This window comes from Cervus elaphus, chromosome 19 (genome assembly GCF_910594005.1).
Source record: "Cervus elaphus chromosome 19, mCerEla1.1, whole genome shotgun sequence".
In the NCBI taxonomy this organism is placed as follows: Eukaryota; Metazoa; Chordata; class Mammalia; order Artiodactyla; family Cervidae; genus Cervus; species Cervus elaphus.
The window spans coordinates 44,845,777-44,871,709 of NC_057833.1; the positions used below are offsets into that span (position 1 = coordinate 44,845,777).

A 25,933-nucleotide genomic window follows, 5' to 3' on the forward strand; every position below is an offset into this window, starting at 1 on the left:
ATATTGGAGTTCAGCCAGGGTGAGAAAGGCAGGATTGATACTATAAGTTGATATAATGAGGCTGAAGAGAGACAGGTTTCTCACTGAAGAAAGGAAGTTATAAGAAACAGAAATAAAATCAGAATGAACTTTGTGGTACTGGACTGGAATTGGAAATGATAGTGTAAATGGATGATTTTCAACAGATAGATGGTAAAATAACACAGATGTGCATGTGTGTGTATATAAGAATATATGCAAATATATTTGCTTGCCTTTTTCTATATGTAGTTTCTCTAATTCTGTTCTCTGAGAGGGGTTGTGAGCAGTGAAAATCCAATAATGAAAAAGAATGTAAAAGGCTCCACACTGAGAACTATAAGACATGACTGAGAAAAATCAAAGAAGATTAAATGGAGAGATAGCATGTCCATAGGTCATAAGACCCAGATTTGTTAACATACCAATTTTTCACCAATTGACCTAAAGATTCAACACAATCTCAGTTAAACTTTTAGCATGGTTTTTTGTGTTTTTTTGGTAGAAATTGGCAAGCTGATTCTAAGAATCATATGGAAATGCAAACAGCCCTATATTGCCAAAACAATTCTGAAAGAGAACAAAGTTGGAGGACTGATATTATTCTAAGACTTATACAGTCACATTATGTGGAATTAATATAAAGACAGGTAAATAGTAGAATAGGATGAATAGGATAAGGAGTCCAGATAGATCCATTCAGGTACAGGAAACTGATTTTTGACAGAAGTGCAAAGACAATTTAGTGAAGAAAGGACTGCCTTTTCAATGTATGACATGAGGACATTTTGGATATCTGTTTGCAAAAACTGAACTTCAATCCAAAAGCAACCCTCAAAATAAAGTAGAGACCTAAATGTAAAACTTAAAACTATTATACCTCTAGAAGACATCGTGGAAAGTCTTGATGACCTTAAATTAGGCAAAGATGTCTTAGATGACACAAAAACGTGATCCACTAAAGAAAAGATCAACAAACTAGACTTTAACAAAAGTAAAAAACATCTACCCTTTTAAGACACTATGAAGGGAATGAAAAGATAAGTTACATACTGAGATTAAATACTTGCAAATTATATCTGAAAAAAGACTTGCATCCAGAATGTAGAAAGAACTCTCACAATTTAATAATAAGAAAACAGTCTAATAAAAAGATTTGAATGGACACTTCACCAACGATATAAAAGTACCAAATAAGCACTTGAAAATGTGCTCAATGCCATTAGTCATTAGGAAAATGCAAATTAAAACAACAATGAGATACTACCACTCATCTATTGAAGTGATTAAAATGAAAAAGACTGACCATACTGAGTAATGGCAAGAAAATGAAGCAACTGGAACTCTTACACACTGGTGGTGGGAATGCACAATGGCACAACCACTTCTGAAAACAGTTCTGCAGTTTCTTTAAAAGTTAAATATTTATTTGTCATATGATTCAATCATTCTACAGTCAGGTATTTTCCCATAAGAAATGAAAGTGCATGTCCATAGAAAGAATTGAATCCAAACATTCAAGCAGAATTATTTGTAATAGTCCCAAAGTGGAAATAACTCAAATTTCCATCAACAACTAAATGGATTCACTAACTGGTCTACCTGGACAATGGAATTCACTTATAAATAAGAATAAGCTATTGATGTTGTTTAAAAAAATGGATGAACTTCAAAATTATTATGAACTTGGTTCTCTGCAAAATTCAACCCAAGATATACTTTAAAAGTTGATGATGGAAAGGAAAGCCTGGAGTGCTGTAGTTCATGGGGTCACAAAGAGTTGGACATGACTGAACAACTAAACTGAATGATACTTTACAAAACAAAATTGCATACTGTGCAGTACCATTTATAAAATATCCTGAACATGCAAAGTGGTTGCTTGAGGGTGGGGATGCACACTAAGAAGTTGAGAGGGAATATTACAAACAGGCACGAGGCAACTTTTAGAGGTGATGGACAGTCATTATCTTTACTGTGGTGATAGTTCATGAGGAGGTACAATGTCCAAAGCTACCAAATTGTACAATTTAAATATTAATATGTTTAGTTTATGGTATGTCAATTTTACTCCACATTTTTTAAAGTGAAAAAAAATGTCAAGTTCCTCAGCCCTTTAAGTAATTGCACAGCAAAACAGACATATGAAAATGAGAGTAGTAGGAACAATCAGAAATAAAAATTTAAATCCCTTTCTGATTTCTTATGGACAACACATAGATCTAAAATGAAGTGACTTACCATTTTTCCCATATATAGAGACTGTAATGTTATTATGCGCTTCAACTAAACGGTGGAGCTTTACAGATTGCTGAAAAAGAAGAACAGACAATAGGAAAAAAGCCTTTTCTATTTTAGGATAGGGCCCAAATAATAGCCAGTAAAGTGTCAGCCTTCTTTAAAGATGGAGCCAACTGAATGTACTCTTTATAAACAAGACTAAGTAGCCTGCTACTCAACTGAAAAAGCATCCAACTTATGGTGGTCTTCATCCAGTGATAAGAAACATGTGTTGCTTAGTAGAAAGAAATTTCCCAGCATGCTCTGCCCACTCAAAAGAACTTTGATCATTCAAGATTTATGTTTATACCTAAATAGCTTCAAGAACCAAGCATTATTTCAGCTTTGGGTCATCCTACAGCAGAGTTCCTAATTTAACTTCATAAGGAGTTTAATGGTTCCTGTTCTTTCCTCATAGTATTTTATATACTTTAATATATAAGATATATGGGACATTGACTGTGAATAAATAAGAGCAGACAAAAATAGTAATATAATTATATTTGATTTCACATTTATTAAGAAACTATTGTGTGAAAGACCTTTCACATGGTTCTGGGGATTAAAAAGTCCCAATCATTTGATCTTTTCATTTTTTTTCCTGATTTTGTTATTTAAGACACTCCTTCAATCTCCTAGCTTCAAATCGTGTACAGATTTGATTAATATGTCCTAAGAATAGTCAACAGAATAATATAAGGTGAATAAGTTTTCTGTTATTAATCTATTATTTTATTTATTTATACAGTCATTCCACATTTATTGAATAATCTTTATGCTAAGAGATAGCAGTAGAATGGTCAACAAAGGAGAAATGATTCTTACCATCAAGAAATTTACAACCTACTGGGCAAATACATTTAATCAAATAATCACACACATAAATATATCTCTATGATCAACAATAAAATGGAAAAAGTAAAGCATTTTTGAAGCATTTATAGCTAATGAACCAATAGAAATCTTAGTGACATTGAAACAAATAGGTTGTTGAACTATGAGTTTCAAATTCAAAAGAGATATTTGGACTGGAAATATATACATAAATTTGAAAGTCATTAGCATATGCTTTCAGAATTCATTAGTATACAATATAAGAATAGTGAAGACCCAGTTGTACTCTCATGAAAAGACCATCAAGACACCATTATTAATAATAGCAATAAAGCTAGGTAGAAAATAATGTAATTATGCTCCCTCTTACCTAGGAAAGAAAAACAAAATATATGTATATTCCAAAAAAATTTTTGGAAGAAACACAAGAAGCTAATAAAAGAGGTTGCACAAGTGGAGGGATGGGGGAAGCGGAAGCCTTTAAGTGGTAAACATTTTCATATTGTTTTGGTTTTGAGACATCCGTATTTTGAAAAGCCAGGTAGAGGAGGATGAACTATAAAAAGAGACTTCCCTGGTGGTCTAGTCATTCAGACTCCTCACTTTCACTGCAGGAGGCACAGGTTCAATCCCTGGTCAAGGAAGTTCCTCACACTGAAAGGAGCAGCCAAAAATAAAAAAAAAAGAGAGGTGGGGGGGGGGCTGGCGGGGGTGGGGGGAGAATGGAAGAACATCTAGAGAAGTGGAGAGTGTGTTGTCAGTAGTTAACAGAGTCAAATGCAACTGAAAGGTTTAGTGAAATCTACACTTTGGAAAAAGAATTCACTGTCGGAAGGGAATCATAAAATCTGCAAACTAATGACCAGCCACCCAATAAAAATTAATGAGGGACATGAATACAGTTCACAGCAAAAGAAAAACAAACATCTTAAAACAAAAAAAAAGCTCAACTGTCAATGGAAAACATGCTATTAAAGTTGAAGAATTCTATTTTCACTTATAGTGGCAAAAATGAGGAAAACACTCATCTACTCTTGGGGGAATATTAGTATTACTTGTCTAAGACACATTTAACAATGTCTACTCAGAGTAGACAATGGCACCCCATTCCAGTACTCTTGCCTGGAAAATCCCATGGACGGAGGAGCCAGGTAGGCTGCAGTCCATGGGGTCACGAAGAGTCAGATATGACTGAGTGACTTCACTTTAACTTTTCACTTTTATGCATTGGAGAAGGAAATGGCAACTCACTTCAGTGTTCTCGCCTGGAGAATCCCAGGGATGGGGTCACACAGAGTCAGACATGACTGAAGTGACTTAGCAGTAGCAGCAGCAACAATGTCTACTAAAATAATATACAGCTTATGATTAAGTAGTTCTAGTTTCAAATATAGAAAATCCATATCTCCTTATCAACAGATACATTATACATACATTTATATGTGATATAAATTACACATATTTGTGATTTATACATATTTGTAAACACACATATACATTGATGTGTGAAAACATATATGTGCAAATATCCTCAATGTATCAGTGTTTTACCAGCAAAAAACTAGGAATAATCTAAATATCCACCAATATGACTGGCTTCAAAATTATGATACATTTAGAGAAAGTATATTTGTGCAGATATGGAAAGATATTTAAGACATATTAGGTGAAAGATATTTAAAATAGGTGAAAATTACAAGGGTATAACAGTATATATAATACACTTCCATTTGCGCAAAACAAATTAATGCATATGTGTTTAACAGTGCTAGAAGTATGTAAAGCATCTGGTCCCAGTGAATGCCTCTTAAAAGGAGACCCAAACACTGAAAGAACTAAGGTAGGAGGAGTATTTGCTCCTCATTTACAGTTTTGTTCTGTATGAATTCTTTTATTACATTCATATGTTATTCCTTCTGTTAAGAAACAACACCACCACCTAATTTAAAGAAAAGTATTGTCCTTTAATTTTAAAGTTATTTTAGGGTTATAGGTGGTGACCTCAACAATAGTTGTTTGAATGGAATCACAAGAGAGGAAGCCAGCTCAGTATGGGTGAGACATGAGAGAAGATGAGTAAATGATGAAAGAAGCAAAATGAGCTGTTAGTTTTGCTTCGAAGGGAGAAAAGAGGGAGTCATAGCTTAAGTCTGAGGTACGGTCAAAAAAAAGGATTTTTTCATTTGTTTCTTTTTCTTTTTTTAAGTTGGGAAATACTTGAGCATGTTTAAGTGCTGATGGAGAAACATGAGCTTGTTTAAATGCTGTCTTGAAATTCCTGTCTTATGGTTTTCATCTTTGTGAAAAAAGCAATGAAACAGAATATTAGCTGAGTTAGAGGAAAGGTAGAATGTGAATAGTTAGGCATCTTACAAACTTGAATGAAGGTTTGGTCTGAAACTTTAATTTCAGAGAATTGGAGAGCATGTTGACTAGAGACATATAGAAAGCTTGCCCAGATGAGATCAATATTCATGGATTTATAACACAGTCAAGCAACCTGTACTGTGTGATATTTTTCCCAACAGCACCTGGATCCCCTGGTACAGGTATAAGGAAAACCAAGAGTTGGATTGGGGTGTTGACAAATGAGTACCAACTCAACACAAAGGGTAAAGATACTAAACATTCCTTGGTGGCGATGGTTTAGTCACCAAGTCATGTCCATCTCTTTGAGACCCCATGGACTGTAGCCCACCAGGCTGCTCTGCCCATGGGATTTCCCAGGCAAGAATACTGGAGATGGTTGCCATTTCCTTTTCAGGGGATCTTCCTGACCCAGCCCAGTCTCCTGCATTGCAGGCAAATACTTTACTGACTAAGCCACAGAAATCCCTATTAAACATTAAAGACTCCTCTACCTCCACCATCTTTAAGATCCATCAGTATTCTGTATATATATTTTCACTTATTTTTAATTCATAAATATACACATATTCTAGGAAAACTTAATAAACTAAACAAAGGGTAAAAATAACTTGAAAGGTTAGGGATTGAGATGTGAAGGGATGGGAAGAACTAGTACTTGTTGAGCATCAGCAAATGTGCTAGATATTTACACATGTGGTCTCATTTGTTATGAGGTGAGCAGTGACTTCTTCCAGGTGGCTCAGCAGTTAAGTATCTGCCTGCAGTGCAAGACACCTGGGTTTGATCCCTGGGTTGCGACTATCCCCTGGAGAAAGGAATGGCAACATACTCCTGTATTCTTGACTGGAAAATCCCATGGACCAGGAGCCTGGTGGGCTACAAAGTCCATGGGGTCACAAAACAGACACGACTGAGCACACACATGGTGGGCAATAACTATTTCCCCGTTATACTCTTTTCTAACAAAAGTTCAACAAAGTCAGAATTCTTCCTTTTTGAGACCGTAGTGTTAGTGGTTAAACTCACCTCTCTGAGATCATATACAGTCAAAGCGATGGAAATGATGGACATAATTATGATGGCAAAAGCATACTCCTTATAGTCTTCACTAAACCACAGACAGACACTGAAGAGTTGAAATACATAAAATGGATTTAAAACCTATTGGCAGACATAAAAACAGGAAGACAAAGGAGATATTTAGGCTTTACATTGGCTATTCATTGACTTTTTTGTTATCATAATCATTTCCACAACACAAATCATCCCATAGAATATTCTTATTCTATTTATGCAGCAATTACCATGTGCCAGATAGTGCACTAAGCAACTTGACCTGAATTTACTCATTTAATTCCCATAATTATCTCATTAAAACAGAAGTCATTACTTATCTCCATGGTAAAGATGAAGAAACAGAGCCTTAGATACTGAGAAATTGCCCAACGTCACAGAGCAGCAAGTATCATAGACCAGGACCTGAACCCAGATGATCTGGCCCCAGAGCAACTTACTTTTAATCACCACTGCACCTTATTAATTTACAAAGTATCATCTCATGTTTCCTCATGTTGACCATGACAACTGTCCTTTGAGGAGTACATAATATCATGGCTTCCCTGGTGGCTCAGATGGTAAAGAATCTGCCTGCAATGCAGGAGACCCGGGTTTGATCCCTGGGTCAGGAAGATCCCCTGGAGAAGGGAATGGCAACCCACTCCAGTGTTTTTGCCTGGAGAATTCCATGGACAGAAGAGCCTTGCAAGCTACGGTCCATGGGGGTTGCACAGAGTCGGACAAGACTGAGTGACTAACACATTCTATGTCTATTATATGTATGTAGTAGTAGAATCATGTCCAGTTTACATGTACTGGCCTTCAGAAGAGTGAAGTAGTAGGTCAGGTTTACAGAGTTTAAATTCTTTCCAGTTTACTGTCCTTCTCTATGACAAACATTGTCATATCTGAAGCCTTTCAAATACTTTATCGTGTGAGTTGAAGACTAAATTTTATTATAAATAGAGAGCCAAGCTGAAGGGATAATCTGTAGCTGAGCATCTAGAGCACTATGGGAGAAAGTAGGGATTTAACTCCAACAGTTGTGATCCTGCTTGGGTTAAAAACATTTTGTGCCATTACTCAAATTCCTTCTAGTTGATTTTCATCTTTCTAAAACAGAAATCGTAATCTTTGCCTCTGGTTAGGGAATAAGCACACAGAAACTTTTCTTATGAGTTTCTTCTGCTTTCATTCATGCCTTAAAGCTTGCTAAAAATTATTGAGAAAGAAGCTGGGGTGTAGTAAGCCTGTTTTAAGGCAAGGAGGAGCAGAGATCATGTGCAGGAGGGGATCCAGGGTATAGCTGTATAGTTAGAGTGTCAATAATCACTGTAAAATGAAAAATAAGCCCAGGGATAGAGTCAAAGAGAAAAAATTCAAGGAAGTAAATGATGGTCAAATCTTTCTTTCCCTCCCACACACACACTGAGATCAATAGAACTAATAAGGCTGAACAAACGCTTTTCTCTTACTATTTTAGGTGCTGAGGAAATTGTGTATGCTGCCCGTAAGAAAGGGATTGAGTTGGTTAAGTTTTTATTATTATTCCAGTGTCACAAAGATGAGACAGGAGATAAAAGCATAGGATTAAAAAGGAAACATAGAACGGAAATCCTATGTTCACTGAGTCGTTAAAGGGTAAGTAGACACATGAGCATCCTATCTTATGCTATAACAGTCAATGTATATGTAAAAATGGACCCCAAGAAAGAGTAGGGATGGGAATATGCTTAGCATTCTTTAAAAATAGCCCAAGGTATGGTTACCATTGACAAATAACATTCTTGATAATTTGACTAGAACCAAACTTTTCTAGCCAGCACCAAGAGAAAATAATGATTACCTCCTTAATGAGCAGCTTCCAAATGGGCGCGATTTCAACATCGATAGTATTTGGCCCACATATTAACCTCCTGTGGGGAGAGATCACAGAACACTCAGTCACTACTAATAAAAATAAATGATTTCTCATCTATTGATAAAAAGGTCTGTTCCATGTTCCATTCTTTCTCACTTGTCAGATCAATATACACCTCCCTTGTAACATAATATCTCCATCTTTCTCAAAATAACTGGAGAAGGGGAGGGTTTCCAGGTGAAAACCAATAAACATGATCCTATTACATTTATTGAACTAGACTCTTCATGAAGTTTAATTTTTCCCTGATGGTAATTTGGATATTTAATTTTAGTCATTGCTCCATTCAGGCAGTTTCAGGATTGGCACACTCTCAACTCTGTCTCTCCCCAACTCTGGCTCCATGGATGTGGGATGGGGGTTCATTACAAGAGAACAGTTTTACTGATAAGAAACACCATGCCTGCTTCCCTCCTCCTATTCAGTTCTGGGAAGCTGCAGAATTTATTTTAATGTGAGTGAAAAGATGCCAAGTTCTCAAAAATAGCTGCACAGATACACAGTCCTTTAATTGAAAACTCAGAGATGTGTTTCTTTGATTCTACAGAACAATGACTCTCTGTGAGTATTTTGCTGTTAAGAACACTAAACACTTTATCTGTGGCTTCTATGTAGATGCTCAGATCAAAGAACTTAATAGAATGTATTACAGCAGTGCTTCCCAAATGTAATGTTCACATAGATAACCTTGTGGTCTTGTTAATGGCAAGGTTCTGATTCAGTAAGGGTGAGGTGTGGTCTGAGATTCTGTATTTCTAACAAGCATCCAACTGAGGCTGATGCTGTAGACTGTGGGTCTATTCAAAGTGCCACCAAAGCTCCACCCTAAAATGGTGAGGAGAGGGATACAGGAATCATAGAAACTTAGGACTAGCAATTGTCAGACTTTATTTTTTGGGGCTCCCAAATCACTGCAGATGGTGATTGCAGCCATGAAATTAAAAGACGCTTATTCCTTGGAAGGAAAGTTATGACCAATCTAGATAGCATATTAAAAAGCAGAGACATTACTTTGCCAATAAAGGTCCATCTGGTCAAGGCTATGGTTTTCCCAGTGGTCATGTACGGATGTGAGAGTTGTACTGTGAGGAAAGCTGAGCACTGAAAAATTGATGCTTTTGAACTATGGTGTTGGAGAAGACTCTCTTGAGAGTCCCTTGGACTGCAAGGAGATCCAACCAGTCCATCCTAAAGGAGATCAGCCCTGGATGTTCATTGGAAGGACTGATGCTGAAGCTGAAACTCCAATACTTTGGCCACCTCATGCGAAGAGTTGACTCATTGGTAAAGACCCTGATGCTGGGAGGGATTGGGGGCAGGAGGAGAAGGGGACGACAGAGGATGAGATGGCTGGATGGCATCACCGACTCGATGGGCATGGGTTCGAGTAAACTCTGGGAGTTGGTGATGGACAGGGAGGCCTGGCGTGCTGTGATTCATGGGGTCACAAAGAGTCGGACACGACTGAGCAACTGAACTGAACTGAACTGAGGACTAACAAGGTGTGTATAGAGTTCTCCCCCCGCCCCCCTTTTAACAATTAGGAAACTGAAACCTAGAAAGGAGAAGCTATGTGCTTAAAGCACACAGGAAATTAGTAACAGGCTCTTGACATTCAATGCAATGCCCTTCCCAAACCTCGCTTCTATGCCCAGTAACTGATTTACAGTTGTAGAGCTACAAGTCTTGAGTGGTATTCTTCTACTGCTCTACAATTATTATTTCACTACATTATCATATTATAATACATATTTCCTGATTAGTCAAAACTGGTTCAACCTTATTATAGTAACCTTGAGAAGCATTGTGCAGAGTAGAAAGATAAGTAAACCTATAGTCAAAGATGTAATTCTTCCTCTGTCACTTCTCTGTGTGACCTTGTTTAGGCCATTAACTTCTCTGAGTCAGATTTTTCATCTGTTTTATTGAGATGATAAGAGTGTCTGTTCTAACTCCCCCACGAAGTTGCTCTGTTGAAGTGAGATAATGTATATAAAAGCATTTGCTTTAATAATATTAAATAGAGCACTACAACATATTCTGATATTATTAATGACCAGTTAAGGCAGCTATTTCCTGGGCCCTCTTTTAGACTACCTGGTGACAGTCATTTCCAGCTATCAAAAAATTGATAACAATATAGATAACAGTATAGGCATCTATGCATCTGTAGGTACATAGATAGATAACAATAAACTTGATACCTAATCTCTTGTTCTTCCGTTGTCAGACCAGATCCAAACTTTAGGTGTATCTTGGCAGAACTTAGCCAGTCTTCCAAACAGCTAAAATAATAATAATATTGAGAAATATATTTAGCAAAATATTTCTGAGATAGTATTTTTCTTTTTGGATACAATTGCTCAAACAACTTACCCAATTTTCTGGAACTGTCCTTCCAAGTTGTCCCAAACATATCTTATTTTCTGTACTTTTATGCATCTCACCTGCAAAAGAAAAGTACTAAGAAATCTCCAGTTTGAGGATGAGTGGATACACACAATCAAGAGACTAAAGAAGCATTTGTGGAAGAAGCAAAGGGAGAGCCCTAATATACTTAAGATTTTATCCTTTCCTAGCATATCCTATCGGAGAAGGCAATGGCACCCCACTCCAGTACTCTTGCCTGGAAAATCCCATGGACAGAGGAGCCTGGTAGGCTGCAGTCCATGGGGTCGCTAAGAGTCAGGCATGACTGAAGTGACTTAGCTGCAGCAGCAGCATATCCTGTCCTTGGCTACTACAGAAATGGCATTCTTTATCTGAAGTCTTCATTCAGTCAATGTGTACCATGGACTTATTATATAAGTAAAACTCAGCCTCTGCATTCCACTACTTGATAACCTAACAAGGGAAGGAAATATGTTATAAAAAGGGAAAACTGTATCAGTCAAATTATGTACATGTTAAAGAAATTAATGCAAAATAAAGCAAAAATTATAAGATTGAAATACTGTAGAAATATAGAGGGTAGATGACAGAAGGTGTTATGGAGAAGAAGAATCAGAGCTGCATTCTTAAGGATTGGAAGAATTTTGTTCAGATGAGAAGATGACATTTCAAAGAAGTTTTGTACAATTTAGTTGTCAGGTAGGGCAGGTAAGGGGACCTATTTGACAGCTGAATGGAGAAGGAGGTTGGAAGGATGAATAAAGATCAGAGTATGAATTCTCAAATGCTTGGGTAAGTATTTAGAACTTAATTTTGTAAGCAACAGATTTGCAGAGTAACCTATGGAAGAGACATTTTAAAAAAAGATTAGACTGACAGGTTCTAGAAGTCTGTGAGGACATTATTGCAAGAGAATGAACTTTAGGAAATGAGCATCTGAGGGTACTGTCAATGGAAAGGAGAAGAAAGGTTAATGCTTATGACATTATGACTTTTTGTTTCTAATTTTTAAAGCAATTTTACCTATGAATCTGAACTTCCCTTAACTGGTGATCTAATTAAGCACAAAGAGAAATGGTAAGACTGTCATATTGTCATGGAGCAATAGTTGGAGTCAACTAAGGCACTTTCAAAAACACTGGTAAATGCAAATATTAAGCCTAGGTCCCAGAACTTTCCTTTTCAAGACTTCTGCCCCTTCCTCACATTTTGTTTGTTTATTTGATCATGTCTTCATTTGTCAGTTCACTTATTTGTTTGATGGAATTAAAGATGGTGGAGAGACTTCCCTGGCGGTCCAGTGGCTAAGACTCTGAGATCCCAATGCAGGGAGCCCAGGTTTGATCCCTGGTCAAGGAATTAGATCCCACACGCCGTAACTAAAGACACCAACAAAGATTAAAGATCCCATGTGCTGTAACTAAGACCTGGTGCAGCAAAACAAATAAATTATGCTGTTGTTGTTGTAGTCGAATCCAACTTTTGTGATCCCATGGTCTGCAACCCACCAGGCTCCTCTGTCCACGGAATTTCCCAGGCAAGAATACTGGAGTAGGTTGCCATTTCCTTTTCCAAGGGATCTTTCCAACCCAGGCATCAAACCCACATCTCCTGCACTGGCAGGTGAATTATTTACCCATGAGCCACTAGAGAAGTCCAAATAAATAAATAAATATTTTCTTAAAAATTTAAAGATCATAGAGGTCAATAATATTCTAAGATTGTGTCCATGGGATGATTTGGGACGTCTACTTCTCCAGGTTCATGGCCAGCTAACAGGTTAAGCAATCTGTTAGCTGGGTGCTTGACCTCTTTTGCTTTTGCTTGTTTTGGCAATCAAGACAACTGAGTGGTAACAATTGACTAGAGAAACTGCTCAGCAATTGACTTTATTATTTTCAAAAACCGACCTTGAGCTCATAAAACCAACTTAAATAGTTGTCTACACCTATATAAATTCAAGAGAAAGAAGTCTGTTATAAATACATTTTATATATGAATGTTAACTAGTCATAATTCAAGTAATACTAATTTAATATGATGGGCAAAGAGTAACCCAAATACATTTGAATGACAAAATTCAAAATAAGATCATTTTATAGAGACACAAACTTCCTAGGATAGTCTTTGGGGATTAACCTTTATTGTAAGACAAATCCCATTGCATAGATTATAATACAGGGCATGATACTCCTAAGAGTTAATAGGCACTGAACATCTACTATATACCTGCAACTATATTGATCTTTGCATTTCTTAATTTATTGAATTTCATCAATTAATATTAGCAGTAGGCATTATTATCATTTTATACATGAAAAAACTAACAGCAGTTTAGTAATTGACTCGAGATTGCAGTTTTGAAGGATGAAGCTGAGATTTGAACTGAGCTCTGGCTCCAAAATCCATATTCTTTATAATGTTCTATACTGTCAATTAAAGATTGGCACAGTGGAGGATCTGAATTTAACCGTTTTTATTGAAATATAGTAGCTGTACAATATTCTGTAAGTTACATGTGTACAATACAGTGACTCACAATTTTTAAAGGTTATATTCCATTTACAGTTACTTTAAAGTATTGGCTATATATGAATTTAATTTTATATTTGGAACAAAAAAAGATTCAACTTCCCTAGCATCTGCAGGAGCCATAATCATACTTACCTTTAGGTCTGGCTTTCTTACGGCTCTATTTATGATACTCTCCTCATCGGTGATGAAAGGATTGTCAGCATTGAGCCGAAATGCACTGTTCAAAGCTGACAGGCAGATCCACATAACCTTCTTCCGAGAGTAAGTTTGGAATTCATCCTGAGGAAATAAACACCAAAACTCCTGTGAATTTAAGGAAGTCATCAGGCTAAAATTCAACCTGAAAAGCATTGTTTTTATATAATTGTGTAAGTTTGCAGAGTTAATAAACCCTCTTGATGGCACTATATGCCTTTGAAAGCTGGTAGATTTAGAGCTTTAAAGGGCAAAGTCTCGTCATCACTTACTGAGGAATCAGAATGTGAATATGATGCAGTGGCATATGACAGCACTCAAGAGTCATGAGGCAGATTTTCAGTAAGAATTAGTTTTCCCTACTACCCTCCAACCATGGGGCTATGACCACACACAAATTTCATAGGAAAAAAAAAATCCCAAACAAGCAAGCATTCCAAAGTGTTTCTAAAGGGCTAAGAGACCAGGTGAACTGAACCATCCTCTTATTTTGAGGCTTAACTTCAATTCCACCTCTTCCAGAACAACCTCTTTAACACCTCTTGTGGGGGTGGGAGTGGGGAGGTCAGTCACTATACCAACTCCAAAAGATTGCCACTGTCCCCACCTTGTGCTCCCAATTACCTTCTACCTTACATTCTCTTAATTCTTCCAGACTATCTTGAAGATAGGTGCCATATTTTACTGTCACTTACATTCCACCCACATGGGGAATTTTGATTCACTCAATGAGAATCTGATGAATGGATGGGAAAAGTATGGAAAGTATGAGCTGAACATGCCCAAGGGTAATTGTCAAGATGTTAGCATAGGCAGTGCTGAGGAAGGTATCTTTGTGCATGACCCTAACTGAAGCTGCTTCAATTTCAGTTCACTGATGACTCCATCACAGCATAAAACTAGAGGCAGCAGCACTGGTCTGAGTAACAGCTACCATAATGGTCCCTCAGAGACTGATTGATTATAGCAATGGTTATTATCTGAATGGGTAAATGACACATGTAAATTCCACTTGGATGTCTGGTAAACCTCAGGAGCTAGGAAGAATGGCCAGAAGAGTGAAGCCTGGGAAGCAATTTGAGGCCTAGGAATGTAGGTCAGAACCAGAGATTGTCTCCATCACAACACTTCAGCCATGAAGAGTGAGCTGACTGCAAAAGGCAGTGAGAAGCATTAGTAATCATTGCAGCTAAGTCTCTTACAATGATTCTCCTCAGGCAAAACCCACCTCCATGCCTTGGTTCTTACCATTTCCTCAGCTTGGAGTGTGTATCTTTAAGTCTTCCTGGGGCCAGATCCTAACCATCCTTCAGGGTCTGACTCAGGGTTCATGCATGGGAACACCCCTAATTTCTCTGACCTTTCCTCTAAATCATCAGGGTACTTGAGATTCTCACCACATACTACCTCACTGCATCATTCTTTGTCCCCTCACCTTATCACTTCCTCAGACTGTGGGTAGAGATCATGTCTGATGGATGTCTGTGCTCCAACCTGGCTTAGCACAGATTCTGAGAGAGACAACTGAAGACAGAGGGAGGAGGGAGATGATCAGGGAAGGCGAAGCAGAGGAAGGAGGGAGGACAGAAGAGGGGAGAGGAAGGGAAGAAAGGAGAGGAAAGACAAGGAAAGAAGAGAAAAGGAGAGGAAAATTTAAAGAGACAGGAGGGGAGGAAGGAAAAGCCTTAGTAGAAATTTGAAAGTTAATGAGTTAATATTAAAAACCAGTAAAGTTGGCTATACTTCATTTTTTAAAGATTACTAAATCAAATCACAACTGTATGGAGTTACCTTCAGAGCTTAAGAATGACTGAAGGTGGCTACATTTCCAGTACTAAGCCACTGAACTGGGACATGTTCTAGATACTGTGGAATATGCCACAAACTCCCTAGAACACAACTTGACACAGCTCAGCATCATCCAGCTTTGCCTTTGACCACATGAAAGAGTCAAGTGCTCTGTTATGAAAAAAACTTTGTGTTTCCAATAAAAGTAATACAACAGTTAATATTTATTGAGCACTTATTGGCTTTTAGGCACATATAACACCACATGCGTATGCTTTCATATAACACTCAAAAACCCTAGGAGGTAGTTACTGTTCATTACCATCCCCATTCTACAGGGAGGAAACTAAGTCACAGCTGGTAACCATTAGAGCAGGAATTTGACACCCTCATCCCCCAGGCCTTCTAGATCCTGTCTTAGCCTCTGCTCTAGTCTATATTTTGTTTAAAAGTACAATTTGATTGAACTGCCATTTTATACCCAGCCTGAGCTAAGATTGCTAAAGGACAAAGTATCAAATGAAGTATCAATGAAAAACTTGGTAAGAGAGTATATAATTTTTAGCTAAATAGGAATACAAATTACAAAAATGGCTTCAGGATCAGAGACCTCAGGCCACCAAATGGGGACAATTAGGAAGATAAGGTCCTCTTGGTCCTCTTAAATGAAGCAAAATGATATTAACTACTAATTTTCAAATGATTACTTGGTAGTTTATAAACAATTGTTGTGCCAGTTGTCCTATTTTAGGTTCACAAATCTCCAAAGTCAATATTAAAATCTCCATTTTGCACATGAGAAAATTCTCCATCAACAAGGCTAAAAATTGTCCAAGCCAATCTGGTATGGGGAGCAAGAGGGAACAGAGACCTGAGACCAGGTCTTCTCATGCTAAATCTTGGCTCCTTCCTCTTTATTTCAACAAGTCATCCAACAGTGTTTGTGATTCGTGTATAAAAATCACCTTGATTTCTAGACTGTGTATCAAATAGCATCCAGTTGCCCAGAATCTCTAATCTCCTAGCAACAGAGAATCTGACTCCCAAAATCAAGCTGTCACCCTCTGGTTCTTTGTGACAGCAAACAGACCTCTAGACTGTAATCCCTAAAAGGGAAAAGGCAAATTGGAACACTGGAACTCCCAAGCTCTCACGGACCAGTATTAATCCAATGTACTGACTGCATATCTTAGTCTAGGCAAGTATTAAAGGCTGAAATTCTTCTTATTACAGTCTAAAGTACCACTAAATTGAGGTGCTTGGATATAGTTGTCTCTAAGCTCATCCCTTTCCAGTCATCCCCTTTTACTCCTGGGGCCTTTTAACTCAAATTCTCTATAACGCAAAGTAGAACTCTAGATGCTAAATAAAGATGCCACAGTGACTTTTCCCTTGTTTACTACTCTGTTAAAGACTGTAAAATCATGCATATTTTTAATGACTATAAATGAAAAGTAACCTTCAAAAATTGCATAATTTTTAAAATGATAATTAAAAAAAAAAGAAATACACCCAACTTTTTAAGGAGAAAATAAGACAAAGAAAAGGAAGGAAAGCATGTCACTGTGGAGTGGTCACCCTGGGTGAGCTCATCAACTTCTCTCCGTTTTCAGCTTGGTGTCGTCTAGTATGGAATGGAAAGGTAATGAGTTCGAATCTCAGCTCCAAAACAAACTGAAAAATCATCACCACCCTCTGAACTTAATTTTCATTATCCAGGAAGTGGGGATGATAATACACATTTCATGGATGTTTTCAGAATTAAAGGCATAATGTATGTGACCCAGGCTGAGTCTGGCCTATAGCTGATGTGACAAATGTTGGTTGGGTGCAGTGCTGTACCTCATTTCCATAGTATGTTGTTCCTGAGACTTTCTATAACTAGGAACTTACTTTCCCTTAAAAACAATTTAGAATCTCTAAGAGTCTATTTCTCCTATCTGGAAAAAGAAATATATTTACCTAGAAATGGCTATTTCCTCTTCAGTCTGTTTCCCAGCTCTTCCAAGCACTTACTGAGCTATAAAATACTTAAATACACTGGAAGACCTACCACTTTAAATAATTGCATTGTAATGCATATAATCCAAATTGTTTGCCTGGCAAATCTAGATGTTTTAACACTCAGGCACCATCTTTACCTCCTCTTCACCAAGAGAATCAATCAGACCAGTCCAGTCCTTGAACTCTAAAAGAAGATTTAAAATAACTTGAGTGGATTTCAAAGAATGGAATGTACACAGAAGACTTAGGTTTGACCTGGACAGAAAGATAGAGAAGGCAAACCTGGACAATTTTTATCTCCTGTGGACTTGCACTTTCTGAACCTGGTAATACCAGACTAACTTTTATATTGAATGAAGTAAGTGACCTTGCTTATCTCTTTCCAACCTTTTGCTGTAAGCACCTCATCTCTTGGAATTTAAGAACAGAGCAATGGTCACTTAAGTTCAGGCTTATCCTCTGGTGTAGAAGTTCACTTCACAAAATGCAGTACCTCTAAGATGGCCTTTAAAAAAAAAAAAATGTTACCCATTGCAAAATTCCAAAGAGGTAGTAGGAAATCAGTATTTTAATTTGGGGTTGTATATATTACCTTGGATCTGAGTAAGAGAACTGCAAGATTCCAGTGTGCTCCGTGGTCTCCTCAGTGGCCGTAAGGAGACCTAGGGCCATTGTCCTGACATGGCAGTAAGTCCTCTGTATTGGAACCTCCTGTCTTGGTAGGAGGCAGGCTGTCCTTTATTACCAGTTACTGTCCTCTAGGCTCTTTCTCCCTATCTTCTCTATTTGTTCCAGTGGCCTTTAAGATTTCACTTTCTGTTTTGTTTGGTTTGTTAGCTTCTATTCTCAGGATTTTGTTTCTCTTTTTTCTTTTTCTGGTAAGTAATTTCTCTTGGAATATGGGAGGTTCACTCTCTAAGGGCAGTCTCCTTCTGGAATCTGCTGGTCTTCCATATAAGAACTATGGACCTGAGTTCTGCAAGTATTTGTCTTGCTGGACTACAATCACTTGGGATGATTTATAATAAAATTGGCCAACATGGGGCTTCTTTGAAATTCCTAAATTAGTTTCCATATGCAGGGCTTCCTGGTGACACAGATGGTAAAGAATCCATCTGCGATGCAGGATACCTGGGTTAGATCACTGGGTAGGGAAGATACTCTGGAGAAGGAAATGGTTACCCCCTCCAGTATTCTTGCCTGGAGAATTCCATGGACAGAGGACCCTGGTGGACTACAGTCCTTGGGGTCGCAAAGAGTCCGACACGACTGAGCGACTAACGCTTTCATTTTCACCCATGTAGTCAATTAGAAAAATGTAAGGCAAGAATGGAAGCGTATCTCAACAGGCATTTTTGAGGACTCAGGAAACACAATAATTAATCCATTTCCCTCAGAGAAACTACTCACAATTCTGTCAAAGGATTTCAGAACTGGAAAGTCCTCTGAGGCTTCTGAGAGCTCTGTTTCTCTGACTCTCACTCTCACTCTGCTCCTCTCTGCTTCTCTGATTATCCACCACAATGTTTTCCTTGCTATCTGTATCTCTCTGAACTTTCTTTTTATAGCACTGTTGACTGATTATTACAACAATAATTGTAAGGGCCTAATGAAAATGTCTATGACCATTGTGGTCATTTTGAATTAACGGCACTAATTCTGACCCTTAGGGAACAAAAGTCCCCAGAGGAGCTGTGTGTCTCTCCCCGTTTCTTCGAGACGTGAATGTTCTACCTCATCTTCTCAGGGAACTCCTGTCTAGACCATCTCCAATTCATAATACTGAAAAAAATGGAAAAGAGGCCTTTTAACTCAAACTGCTAAAAGGACTCTCTGGCCCAAACAGCCTCCTTAAAATTGCTTGTCAAGGGCAAATGCAAATCTTGTAAGTCTTCCCCACACATAATAAAAGACTTCAGCCATCTGAGCAAGCAGATATAATTTGTTCCACCTATTATTTATAAACTAGTGAGTATTTTTTTTTATTGTACCTGATTCATGACTAAAGTTTTAACATTCAAGCTATGAGATCTCTAAACTTTCTCAAATCATATACCTTCTGCATGATCAGCTCTCTTTCTCCTCTGTGGGACATGGCTCTCTGGGAATGAGTCTCCCCAGTGCCAAGGGGGCTAATACTAATGTCAAATAACCAAGTGGTTGATCATCAATGCTTTCTAAAGAAACATCTCTATCAGAAGGGAGAAATGTGGAGAACTGTGAAAGGAAAACCAAAATGGAGCCAGTATTGCTAAGAGAGCACTCTTAAATGGAGCCAGGAGACTATTAAGGAAGTGTGACTTACGCACCTTTCACCCTGGATGAAATCTGACTTTTTGATCTGATGAAGTCATCCACAACACCTGCCACAAATTCAAAATACTTATCAGACCCTTACCCTAATATAACTTACATCAGTCTATTTATCAGACCTCTACTCAGAAACAACTGTGATTTCTTAAGGACAGACATGTTCTGACTTGTGTCAGAGCCTATCACAATTGTCCCCAGGCAACAGTGGTGACTTTTTATTCTTATTAGCCCCTCACTCTTTCTTTGCCAGAACACTCTTTCAGGGTACCCAAATCTGTCTCCAGAATTGCAATTCTTGAGACTTCAAATAGGCTGTATCCATGTTTATATGCAAAAAAAAAAACCAAGACCACAGAAGTCCTTAACAACTCACCATAAATTTTGTTTTCACTGCGTACAGCTCTGGAACCCTGAGCCTTTCTTTTAACTTCTCTATGTCTCCGTTTTTAAAATAAGGAAAAAATAATCTCTACCAGTAAGGACCAAATAAGACAACATATATGCAAATGCTTTGCAAATCATAAGTCACAATATAAATAGCCCTATCTTATAAAAGATAGTAGCCTCAAGACTATTTGCCTTAACAGAAAATCATCTCAGAGAGGCCAGCTTATGAAATTTCAGGCATTTCTGGCTAAATTCTTAACCAAAAAGTAGTTTAAAGTGGGGGATGGGGAAACAGAATTCAGAGACAGGAATGAGTACCTAAAAGAAGCATAATACTATGTCCTCTTACTTTCTCAATCATGGTATTTCACTTTACTCTTGTGATAAAGTTTTGGTAGAATCTGTGAAACCATTTGTTGTGGGCTCAACTCATTTATTTAATTTAATTAAATAGTTATTGAGCACCTGCTGTGGCCATGAGCTAGGTGCTACACACAATGAAAAGCCACGGCCACTGTCTCCAAAAACCTTCTAGTCTAATGGAGAAAAAGTTATAAAAAGAACTATAACATAGTAGGGGAAGCTCTGGGCTTAGAGATTAGGAACTCAGGTTCAATTTCTTTATCCATGTGACCCCTTTTACCTGGACCATTCCCCATGTGCTCCTCTCCATCATCCACCATCACCTTTTAATGTTTATCATCCTCTGATGCTCAGAAAAGTCTTTCCTGGTTTTCTTGACTTGGTCAATTCCTTACCTATAGTCCTATGATAACCATGAAACTTTCATAAGTATTGTGTTAGCCAGTAAGTTCATTCAAGTTTTTCCATAAGATGTAACAGAAAAATTCCAATGAACTTTTTGGCCAACCCAGTAAGACTTGTAGCTGTTGGGTTTTTGCATTTATTTGTATAGTGATCCGATGAACTCTGTGAAGTCAAGAACCCTGATTTTACTGTAATAATTCCTGCCTCCTGCCCTGCCCATGAGCTAGCACTATGGTTGACATACAACCTGTGCTCATCAAATTTATAAAGCGAGGAGGAAAAGAAAGAGACAAAAAGGAAGGGAGAGGGAAATCCTGACTGACATTTACTAGATGGCAAAGTTATTGTCCTCTCTGTATCCTCATCTCTAAGATAAAAATGATAATGCCATTTTCCCCGGCTATTGTGAGAATTAAATAATATAATCAAGGAGATGCTGTTTTGTAAAATGTAAAGCGAATAGCATTTTAATAGAAGGCAGACTGCAGAAAGCATTATAGCAATGAGACTTGAAAATACAGAGCTAAAAGAGAATGAAGGAAAGGTGGTTAATTTCTCCCAGACTTAGGACAGAGAATGGATCAACAAAGATTGAAGAAACAAGGTGATTTATGGTCCAGGAATGAGGTTTAATAAGTAGAAATAGAACACCTACTCTCTATATTTACTGTATAGAGAATGTCTGGATGAGTGCATGCAAGTGTAAATGAGTTGAGTCCTCTCCAGAACGGCACTCAGTAAGAAGAGGGATTGCTATCTGTTTTGTTCATAGCTGTATTCCCAGCGTCTGTAACAATGCCTGGTAGATGATTGGTGCTTGCTCAACAAATAATGGATGAAAAAATAAGTGAAAGAATGAATGAAGGAAATAGGGAATATCAGAAGAAATGTATGAGTAAAATCATGGACAAATTATCTGGTTACCTTAAAAAATGTTGCTGATGTGGGGAGCCTGGGTTTGGAGAGAGAAGGCTGGAGAGGAAGAGGGAGGGGAGGAAATAAGGGATCCAGGAAACATGATCACACACACGCTGGTGGCTAATGAGCTTCCGGGTGGTCAGGTGTCATTTGCATGGCTGATTTGTGGGATTTTGAAGTTTTCAAATTAAAGCCCCTACCTTTGACATCTTTAGGTGAAACTGAAGGCAAAATGTTCCCTATGAAAACATAGATGTGAAATGCCTAAAGTCAGGCCTAATAGCCAATCATCACAAAGTTTTCTGCACATCATCTTCAGCAACATGTGACATACAATGACAATGAAAGGAAAAAAATGTAGTTGTGATTATAATAAAGATAAAAACTACAGAAATCATCAGGAGCATCTGAATTCAAAACACCAATGAATGTAAATCATGTTATTTGCATAGAAATGTGGCATCGATACAAATATTGGTTAAAATTCAGGAGTAGATGAATAATGAATAAAATGCCACTTTTAAAATTATAAAATAGAAATGTAATTACTCTTATCATTTGGAAAAAATCTCACTCTTCGAGGCGCTTAATAAGAGGAGGGGAACAGAAAATAAACTAGGTGCTAAAGACTTCCAGCCGGTATATCACATTACTATTTTTTTTTTCAGTTAAAAAATGACTACCTAATCAGTATCCAGGATAATGATCTGTAATCTTACCAGTGAGAGACTGATGATAAATACCAAGTACTGATTTTTTAATAACACAAAAAATAGATATACAACACAGTTTCAGGTAGGAGTCATCTAGGTTTCCTTACTGGGAAATCTTTACTGTTCAGCTTTTATAATATAATTCAAATAATACCTTTCTTAAGGTGTCATTTTAATGCAAATAACCCAACAGCAGACTTTTAAACTTTTGGCTCCCAAAGCTTATTTTTATCTAAGACTCACATAGTAGAAGTGTTTGAAATAATTGAGTTCTTCTCTAATTACATAAAGACTAATTTAGCACCTCATTTATTTGGAGAGCCTCTGGCATAGCAAATCCATTTAAAATGACTCACAAGAGCAGGTAATTAAAAATTACGGTTGAAATCAAGATGAAAAAGGCAAGATTGAAGGTGGTTTCAACGGCTCTGATTAGTTGAAGAGGACAGTGAAATGAGAGAAAGGCTTTCAAAGAGTTAGGGGTGGAGTGGTGGAAGGCAGTTTCCTGAGACACCAATGCCTTTTTGGATTTTCCACTGTATGTTCAGTTGCAAAGCCAACATGCAACTAGGAGACATAACCTGATTGAGTGTAGATGAGTGTTGGGGATTCCTAGCTAAAGGGTACTTTCCCCATGTGTCCTGTCCTACAAGGAAATGTCTATGGCCAGTAAGGGAAGGACATAGCACCCAGATGAGCAAGGCCATTAGGTGTAGGTGCATCTAGGCTACAGCAAGCCCTTTTGTTCAGTAAGCCTGTAAAGTTGATGACTGAAAAAACACATACACACAGAGATTGGTTCATAGAGCTTTTCAGGTCGACTATATCCTTCTACATCTCTGTATAATCATTCTACTAATTTTTTAGTGTTTGATATTGAAACTCTAACTAAAAATCTAAATTTATCTACTTTAAAAAAATTGTAATATATAGTGGAAGTATATTCTGTATATTTTGTACTATAACTTTATTCTGTATTTTCCAAGTCTCCTGTAAATGTGTTATCATATTTTCATAATTTAAAAAGTAAAAGAGAAAGAGGAAACAAAAATGTACACACAGACACACAAAATGATCTTTGACAATGATCAAAGATCATTTACAATTTGTACATGAGAGTGATCAAACCATTTACATTTTGTTAATGGCTTTTACAAATGTAATCTCACTTCATCCTCACACCAATCCAAGAGAGAACATGTGCTTTTACTAGTTCTATTTTACTAATAGAGAGACTAAGTTCCCAAAAGGTTAAGTAACAAACATAAGGTGTCACTCCCTACTTTGACATTCACTACAATCATAATTTTAGAAGGAATACCCTATGAATTAGATCTTCTTAAGGAAATCACATCACATACAAATTATTAAATTTTTGGTAAATAACTATAAGGCTAAGATGGATCCGGAGGCTGGACCTCTAGCCGCTGCCTGCCTTGTGCTCACCTCCCTAAAGCCATCCCATATCAAGATGTTCAGGAGAAAGCGCTGCCAGGTAGAGAACCAGGGACACACTTACCGTTGTCCTCAGCAACACAACATCTGCCTCTTGCAAGGAGCATGGGATGCAATTTGCCCACACGTGCCAAGCAGGTTTCCAGTAAAACACCAAGGAAAGGATCCCAAAGGAGAAGATGGATCCAGCAAGGCAGAGGGTTTTCCGGCAACTCTGAGTCCGGTAGCCAAATATCTCCTGGGGCAGAACCAAAATGAATACAAATATTGGTTAAGCACAATAAACAACAAATGAACAAATTGGAATTTTGCTGACGAAACTGGTGTGGGGACGTGCAGAGTGTGAAGAAGCTGAAGAAGTTGAAGGAAGAACAGAAGAACAGAGTGAGGGGTTGAGAAAGTGGAGAAAGATCCCTGACAAAAATTCTTCATAAGCTGTGATTTCAGACTTCCAAGAAGTTGTATTCCAACTGGAGAAATTCGATTTCTGCAATTTCAGCACCTGGCTACCCTGAGCCAAACACTTTACTACATGATACATCACCTTGCTTAAGTCTCCCAAGCATCCTCTGAATAGGATAATATGACCCTCACTTCACAAATGATGAGGCTGAGCTCAGAAAGGCTGTTGTAATGATTTGTCCAAGGTCACAGAGCTAGCAAGTTCTGCTGTCAAGATTCAAACCCGGATTCATCAGCTTTCAAGTCTTGAACTTGATCCACAACCTTTACAGATGTGACCACGAGCCACGTTTGAGAAGGACTGGGTGACGGAAACAATGGAAGATTCCTCTAGCTGGGACCAGCAACTTTGTGGGAAGAGCAGGGAAGGGGGCGGCGTGGTGGGACCAGGCATCCTGGAACCAGGCCTTGAGTTTGGAGTCAGGATTTAGTGAAACTGTTTGACTATGAACAACTAAATCTCAGCTTGCCTTTGGGGATTTGGGGTAAAGACAATTAGGCCTTTCTACCCTCCTGTCTTGTTTAGTAGCAAAAAGAATTCTATATTAAGGGGGAAAAAACCATAGAGACTATTTGATTTATTTCAATTTTTGCTTACTGAGCAGCTGCTATGTGCCATGAGGGGAATAGAAGTTCATAGAGAATGCAAAGATTAACAAGGTCTGACCTCTAATAAATTTATAATCTGGACAAACTTTTTCCTTCCAAGGAAAGCCTGGGACAGAACAGAAAACCACCCCTGAAATTTATGGTCTCTATCCCACAGCTATATCCCACAAAGTCATAGATATACTGCACATTAAGTGTAATAACTAAGGTTGAGAGGAAGGAGCATGTCTGATTTAAAAGCACATTCTCTGAATCAAGATACTTGGGGTTCAAAACCTAGTCTTTGGTTTACTGGGTGTGAGGTTGAACAAGTAAGTTAACCTTTTAATTTCTTGCCTTGTCATCCATAAAATGAGGGTGGTGACCACACCCACTTCCCAGGGTTGCTGTGAAGTTTAAATGAGTTAGTATGTAAAAGTGCTAACGTAAGTAATTACTGCTGCTGCTGCTGCTACATTACCATTTCCTGGAACATAGACCCAAAATTCGATTGGAAATTCGACATAGCTTACTGGCATTTAGATCTAAGAATTCTTAGTATCAACTGTTCTACTTTTGTTAGAATTGCCTGGTAGGAAAAAGGGGGATCTGGAACATGCAACTTTAAATCCTCCAACTTTCCTGTCTCACTTGATAAAGATGTATTAGCAGGAAAGTTCCTGTGATACTTGGATGAAAGCTGCTTGCAGGTGTAATTACTGGGTTCCTTTCTCTTATTAGCAGCACACACAGGTGCCGATAGCTTCCTTAGGTAGTGTTCACATCTGGCACATCTTTGATAAACTGTTCACCTCACGGCAGAAATACAAGCTCTTGACTGACTTTGCAAAGTAGAATGTCTATCCTGACATAAATACTCTTCTGTCCCACACTCCAGTTGTCGCTCCCCAGATTCCAAACCTGGGATGTTTCTGTA

At 37.9% G+C, this 25,933-nt stretch overlaps 1 protein-coding gene across 4 annotated transcripts in view; it reads right to left on the minus strand.

Moving 5' to 3' along the window:
• Positions 1–25,933, minus strand: part of ATP13A4 (ATPase 13A4) — a 116,043-nt gene that overhangs the window by 52,391 nt on the left and 37,719 nt on the right. For all 4 annotated transcript variants that reach the window (XM_043875338.1, XM_043875340.1, XM_043875336.1 and 1 more), the window contains 7 exons: positions 24,011–24,184; positions 13,538–13,684; positions 10,856–10,926; positions 10,684–10,764; positions 8,405–8,474; positions 6,529–6,663; positions 2,260–2,329 (listed from right to left, as the gene is read on the minus strand). In XM_043875338.1, coding sequence (XP_043731273.1) covers positions 2,260–2,329; positions 6,529–6,663; positions 8,405–8,474; positions 10,684–10,764; positions 10,856–10,926; positions 13,538–13,684; positions 24,011–24,184 — 748 coding nt within the window. The remainder of the gene's footprint in view (positions 1–2,259; positions 2,330–6,528; positions 6,664–8,404; positions 8,475–10,683; positions 10,765–10,855; positions 10,927–13,537; positions 13,685–24,010; positions 24,185–25,933) is intronic.